We start from the raw sequence: 7088 nt of genomic DNA, 5'->3' as shown, positions 1-7088 counted from the left end.
GCTCATGAACCTGGGCTGAGCGGGCAGACAGCACTGTCCCGGCACCTGTCACCGCTGCCCCAGGTGACAAGGGCGTGTCCAGTACCTGCAGGGAAGATGCCCTTCCAGCCGGCAGAACAGCCATCACAGCGGGAGAGCCACGGGCTGCTTCTCAGGCCGTTCCCGCCGCAGCTCCCAACCATATCCCTGCTTCCGGAAGAGACATGACCTCCATCCACGTGGTCTTAACACAATTACTGCTTCGAGGCAGCGCAATTACCAAGAATTATTGGAGAGGCAGCAAGAGGTGAGTTTTGAGGCGCAGCAGAATTATTCATCTGTTCTTTTACTGCAATTAATTTCTGTGGTGTTGGCCAAATGCCAAAAACAAAAACCTAACACAAAAACCCTGCCTTCATCACAGACTATCAGCAGAGATGCTGGTGCCAGGATCTTGAGTAGGAGCAATGCTATCAAAACCTCTCATCCTCCCCCACTCAAGAGATCCAGAGTAAGACATCCCTGGTGATAGGAGGCTCACTGCAATGCAGAGAAATCCAGAGATAATTTAGATTTATTTCCAAGGCTTCTGGTTCTCTCGTGAGTAGATTCCACGGACTAAGACAGTCACTGCCACCACCCTAAGTTTGTGCTGGTTAAGGGGACAGTAAAGAAAGCTCTAGAACAAACCTATCGATATTTCAAGGGATTTATTAAAGAACATTCACAAGTGGTTGTCGCCATGAACTTTGGACATCCCACATCGCTGGTACAGCCTCATGCAAGGAGTAAGATCGTTTCTAGGCAATGAATTCCTTTTCTGAGACGGCCACTATATTCAGTGCTTCACTGTTGTGAGCTGTGAAGGACATTAAGGCTCTCGACACCGGGAGCAATCAGGCACCGACCATCTCTCTAAACACATAACCCAGGAGCAGTGAATTCACTTAATGCCCTGAATTCCAAGCCACAGTAAGTTTTACAGGAACTACAGTCCATGGAAACAAGCTAGAATCGGGGGAGAGATTTCAGGAGTCGTTTCTCTGAGACAGTGCTGTTTATCCAGCTCTCCCTGAGCCCAGTCTGATACATCAAATAGGTCTCACAGAGCATCGGCCATGAAGACCTTGGCTTTCTTGAACTACACACTGGGCTTGAAAAAAAGAGGTGCGTACGTGTGTGTGTGTGTACACATAGCTTGCATACAGAGCCTTGACTTGTGCTAAGAAGCAAGCAAAGCCCTAGCTGGTTTGGTTCAATGGATAGAGCATCAGCCTGTGAACTGAAGGGTCCCAGGTTTGATTCCGGCCAAGGGCACATGCCTGGGTTGTGGGCTTGATTGCCCAGTAGGGGGCGTGCAGGAGGCAGCCAATCAATGATTCTTTCATCATTGATGTTTCTATCACTCTCTCCCTCTTCCTTCCTCTCTAAAATCTATTAAAAAAAAAAAAAGTAAGCACACGTGGCAGACAGAACCAGCAAGCTCTGCCCACCCCACTCAGGTGATCCATCACTTTCCAGACAGCGTGTTCTTGGGAGAAAGGTCCCTGGAGATGGTACAGAGAAAGAGAGGGCTTTTAGATATAATATACAGCACCTTACTCATGACAAAGGTATTTGAAGTGAGAGAGCTTGGTTCCAATCCCTTTATGACCCAAAGCAGGCAAATCCCACCAGGTGTTTAATGTATCGTTCCTGTTAGTGAGCTCATGACCATGTCTGAGGTGGTGGTGACGGACCCTGGCAGCCGTAAGAGAATGAATGGGGAGAAGCAGAGCCCACTCCCGGGGAGAAAGCTGCAGCGCGCACCAAGTTAAGAGCGACCAGGAACCGGAGGGGAAAGCAATCCCCAAGAAATAAAAACCTCGTGTATTTAACATCGCCCTTCTAACAAGGAACGCTCTAAAAAGCAGCAGAGAGAAATGTTTCAGGACAAGACTTTCTGCCCCAAGAGATTGGTTTAGAATTTCAAGACTCACCCCAAGTCTGCGTATCGAATGCCTCGCTGGGCAGGGCTGGGTGGGCATCGCCGAGATGTGATGTGAAGGAGAGCAGCCCTGGGGACTCTCCGCTTCCATCGCTCTTCACACCCGAGACAAACATGCTTCCTGTCACCCCCTCCCCCTCCCCTGCGCGAGAGGAAGTTGGGACACTAGGCAAGGTCTCATCTCTGTAGACGAGTGAACACATTCGCACATCCTGGAACTGTTATCCTAACAGACAACCCTTTGTGCTGAGTGGTCCATGCAAAAATGTAATAGAAGTGAGGCCCTCAGGGAACTCCTAGGCGGGAAGGCAGACACTGCGGTGGCTGAGAATCAGGGGGGCAGGAAAGACGGATGAGCTCAGGGGTGCGGTGAGTGCCAGGGCTACTGGGGAGGCCACAGCATCTCCTGCCCACAGACCGCCTCCCGGAGACTATAAAAAGCAGAGACTGCCCTGGCCAGTTTGGCTCAATGGCCAGAGTGTCGGCCTGCAGACTGAAGGATCCCAGGTTCAATTCCGGTCTGGGGCACACGCCCAGGTTGCGGGCTCAGACCCTGGTGGAGGGCATGCGGGAGGCAGCCGATCAGTGATTCATCATTGATGTTTCTCTCTCCCCCTTCCTCTCTGAAATCAATTAAAGAGCAGTCTGTGTCTGCAGAACATCCCCCCACCACACACACACCTCCTCCTGCTCTCTGCTGCCCCAGCCCCACCTGGGCCTTCTCACAGGCCGTCCGCGCTGCCTCCTCGGCACAGCGCCTCACCTTCTCAGGAAGAGGAGGAGCAGGAAAGGCGTCGTCAGAGAGTAGCTGAGTGGGGGCTGGGGCTGGGGCTGGGATTCGGAGAAAGCTGAGTGCACATTTCTTTTCGGGCTGAGGGGAGTGTGGCGGCGCTTCACACCGTGAATCCACTCACATTACGGACTTACACACTCCACACGGCTGAGTCCTATGATATGTAAACGATGCCCCAATAAAGCTGTTAATTATAAAGAAGCATCAGTTGTGTTTAACAGTAAGCTATGAGCACCGGTCCAAAGGTGGGAGCAACAGCTCTGCCGAGGACGCGGAAGCAGGAGCAAATGGACAAGACTGTTCAGAGTCCCTCCACCTTTAATTGTGGGGCGAGATCAGGCGGCCGCTGAGGATAGAACGCAGTCCCCGGAGCAATCACAGGCTCTTTTTGTAAAGTGGACATGACAAGAGTTATTTTTTTATTAGCGAAGTGGTCAGAGTGGCTGAAATTGTCCTCATTCCTCCACTGTCTCTTTTTTACCGGTTTCCTGCCCCTCAAAGAGAGGGTACCTGGCCTCCACGTCGGCCCACGAGAGGCTGCCGCTGGCCAGGTCTCGGACGACGCCGGGCAGTTCGGAGACCTGGTGAAAGGGAAGAGAAGGCCAACGTCAGCCCTTCCATCAGACAGTCAGGAAGGGCTGACCCTGAACGCAGGAGCCCTCGCGGCAAACCAGTGTTCAACAGAGACTGGAAACTAGTTCCCACAGGGTGATCCTGTCCTTCCCTCTGCAGCCGCCTCAACCACACTCACCTCCCTCTCAGACCCGGGTTCCTGCTCTTCCAGCCCAGAACGCCCGCCAAGCCCCACAAAACCCCGTTCTCCCACAGCCTTTCCTCGTTTCCCCCGTCTCCTGTCACATGCAGTGACTGCATGGGTGTCAAATCTAACTCTGAGAACAGGGGCCACCCAGGGGCCACTCCGGGGGCCGGGGAGGCTGGCACACTGGGAGCCCCAGCCACAAGCACACACTGGCCACCACGCAGCAGCCATTCTCAACCCTGAGCCTAGGACCCCCTGGAGATCTGGATGGAGCGGGTCTGCCCGCACACCCCCCCCCCCAGCTCTGAATCAGTGGGTCTGGGCGGGGCTTCTGCTCCTCGAACAAGCTCCCCGGTGATGGGGCCGCCGCCGCCCAGGCCCGGCCTCTGAGAACCACTGCCACGCGAGAACCAGGCCCAGAGGAGACCTGGCTGTGTAAAAGGACAAGCCAGACTCGCGAACTAGACTGTCGTCTCCTCTGGGAAAAGCAGTCTTTCCTCTGCTTCCCCCACGCCCAGCTCTCTGCATCGGACTGAGTGATTTCCAGGCTCTAAATAAAAGCCTCCTCGAGATGAATAAACCAGCCAGGTGGTTGTCAATTAACGTGGCCATTCTTCCCTTCCCCTCCTGCACTTCCCGTCTCCACTGTTACCTTCTCATTAAGTAAAACTATGATGACACAGGCGCTAACAGGGTTAACTATGATGACACAGGGTTAATGTGGAAAAGCTTGCGCACACACATGTATGTATGTATGTATGTATGTATGTATACAGAAACGTCCAAGTCCCCCCAAGCCTGCCAATAAAACTATGGCAACCACCGCGTGGGAGCCTATTGCTCTTGCCCAAATAATCAAACAACTATAAAAGCAAACTGCTGGAGAATGAGCCCAGAGTGATCCGAATGGCTATAAAACATTAGAGATGTGTTCATGGGTATTTTCATAATGAAGCCAAGGGGACTTGGGAATCTGTGCTCTGTCTGATACAAGCCTATGATTAAATTAAAAAGGAAAAAAGAAAGGGGAGCAGCAACATCCAGCTCGAATGAGAAGGAACCCGCACACGTTTCTAAGTCTGCAACGGCCAAGGGGAGGGCGGGCACCTCGGCTCGGATCTGCCGCATGGAGTCCCGGTCCCGCAGGGTGGCCGTGTGCGGCATCTTGTTCACGGTGTCAAAGTCGATGGTGATGCCGAAAGCCACGCCGATCTCGTCAGTCCTGGCGTAGCGTCTTCCGATGGACCCAGAGGAATCGTCTACTTTGTGGGAGACGCCGTTCCTGGTCAGGGCTTCCGCTATCCAAAATCAATGAAATGAATTCAAAATAAAATAATGGAGTGCCCCGGTGTCATCTACATGTGGCCTTACAAGCTGAGGAGACTTATAAGAGGAGCTAAGACAGGAGAGTAGTTCAGTTACAGACCCACCAGAGGGAAAAGCCCCAAAGTGGAGTAAGTCCCTTGCTGGAGCCCAACCCCTCCCTCGCACCTCACACAGCTGCCGGGTGGGGAACGAGCATCAGACCCACGGCCAGGGCCGGGGCTGGCTCCAGCACCTCCCCTGCGGGGCCCGGAGCTGCTCAATGGACTCTCCGTTTCCCGGCTCTGACGCAGGTGAGCCGCACCAGGTGACCACGGGGCTCCTGGCGGTGCTGGGGCTCAGGGGCCGGAGACCCGCTAGGAAGTGAGCTGGAGAAGCAAGGCTGCTCAGTCTGAGCCCTGGTCCCGCCTCTGCTCACCCAAACACCAGGAGGACACCTCCTGAAGAGCAGAGGCCACCACCACTGAGATTCTATTTTCTTAAAAAAAAAACACTTCCTACAATCCAGTCTACTTGACAGGGTTCCCACGAAGGCTGCTCAGTTGGATTTGCTTACATAATTCCCTGACAAATGGCACGAACTCCTGGTTCTGGCTCAGCGGGAGGACGGAGCATTTGAATGGTGCTACCACGGCCGGGAAACTGAAGAACTAGATGAGAGAAAGAAACACAAATGTGTTAGTTCATAGAAATCTAAATGCTCCTGTCCAAACTTCCCTATCAAGACCCCAGGACACACGCCAGGAAAAGCAGTGTGACGACAGAGAACAAGCAGGCCGACCAGACTAGACCAGAACGGTCTGCTTTGAGCTCTGAATTCGGAACACTCAGCTGAGCGCTCTCTGGCCCTCAGTCTCTCCCACCTGCTCTGCGTGCCTCCCAGCAGGGCTGTGAAAGTTCAATGATGGGAAAGCACTCTCAAAGCCACCACAGAAGATGCCAATCTTTTGGTAACGCATACAAAGCCTTAGAGCCTGGCCGGTGTTGCTCAATGGTTGAGCATCGGCCTAAGAACCAAAGGTCACTGGTTTGATTCCCAGTCAGGGCACATGCCTGGCTTGCAGGCTTGATCCCCGGCAGGAGGCCTGCAGGAGGCCGCCGATGTTTCTCTCGCATCAATGTTTCTACCTCTCTGTTCCTCTCCCGTCCTCTTTCTAAAAACGAACAAAAAGCCTTACAGCCTTCCCTCTTTCTGTGGAGACCCCTAAAGAATCTCCCTCCAAATGACCAAATAATAGGCAGGAGGCCCCGAAACAAAATCCCGTTCTGTCCTTGAAGGGTTTCAGCAGGCCATCTCTGAGCTCAGTGACCGCGTAAAAAAAGAACGTTTAATCAGCTCACAGATGTCTGTCCAAACGGAGTCCTATGACGCAGCACTGGTGGCACAGTGGTGAGCGCAGACGCCAAAGAAGTCCTATGGCACAAGCATGCTCTGTGACCCCACACGGAGGAGCACCGCCTCTCCCACTGCCCTGAGAGGCTGCGGGCGCTCAGACGGGAAAGGAAGCGAGGCTATTCTGTGGAAGCAAACTCGTCTGCCTTTCTGGGTTGGAAACGAGTTCCTTTTTAAAAAAATATATATTTTATTGATTTTGTACAGAGAGAAAGGGAGAGAGATAGAGAGCTAGAAACATTGATGAAAGAGAGCCATCGATCAGCTGCCTCTTGCACACCCCCTACTGGGGATATGCCCGCAACTAAGGTACATGCCCTTGACCGGAATCGAACCCGGGTCCCTTCGGTCCCCAAGCCGACGCTCTATCCATTGAGCCAAACCGGTTTCAGCGGAAACGAGTTCTTAAATAACATTTTTAAACAAAAGGTTCGCCTGAAGGTAAGAATATGAAACTCAGAATGAATAGGTCCCATAAAAATAATGACACGGGACCCAGTGCAGCCACCCCAAAACCTAATCAACTTCCGATGCCAAGCAACGGTGAACACCCCCGGGGAGTAAGCCCCGGACTCCAGGGCTGCGGCTGCCGCGGCCACATGTTCAAGTCGGACCCCTCGCCTCCACCTGTGATCACTATTTGTGAGAGAGAAATGAGGACCTGCCTTCCTGGAAAAAAGGTTATCTCACTGATAGTGTTTTCATACCAAAGCCACAGGAAAATGGGTTAGGAACTCCGTGCTAGTCATTTTAAAACATTTTTGGCTTCCACAGCCTAATCAAATGCCTCTTCATGACAGGAATCTCTGCAATTCATAAAGCGCTGGCACTAATTTCTTCCGGCGTAGCCCTT

General features: G+C 52.8%; 1 protein-coding gene across 5 annotated transcripts in view; it reads right to left on the bottom strand.

Moving 5' to 3' along the window:
* Nucleotides 1-3059: 3059 nt before the first annotated feature.
* Nucleotides 3060-7088, bottom strand: part of GARS1 (glycyl-tRNA synthetase 1) — a 35218-nt gene continuing 31189 nt past the window's right edge. For 3 of the 5 annotated variants that reach the window (XR_004990676.2, XM_036453758.2, XM_036453759.2), the window contains 3 exons: nt 5399-5492; nt 4627-4817; nt 3060-3340 (listed from right to left, as the gene is read on the bottom strand). Coding sequence is in view for 4 of the 5 variants with exons in the window: in XM_036453758.2 (XP_036309651.1) it covers nt 3215-3340; nt 4627-4817; nt 5399-5492 (411 nt within the window). In the remaining variant the exon portion in view is untranslated. Of the gene's footprint in view, nt 3341-4626; nt 4818-5398; nt 5493-7088 lie in introns of those variants that run through there. The other 2 variants (XM_045587228.1, XM_045587229.1) reach the window with 2 other exon arrangements.

This window comes from Pipistrellus kuhlii, unplaced genomic scaffold, assembly GCF_014108245.1.
Source record: "Pipistrellus kuhlii isolate mPipKuh1 unplaced genomic scaffold, mPipKuh1.p scaffold_m20_p_26, whole genome shotgun sequence".
NCBI classification, from domain to species: Eukaryota; Metazoa; Chordata; class Mammalia; order Chiroptera; family Vespertilionidae; genus Pipistrellus; species Pipistrellus kuhlii.
Note: the sequence above shows the minus strand (reverse complement) of the source record. Positions and strands in the feature narration are given on the sequence as shown.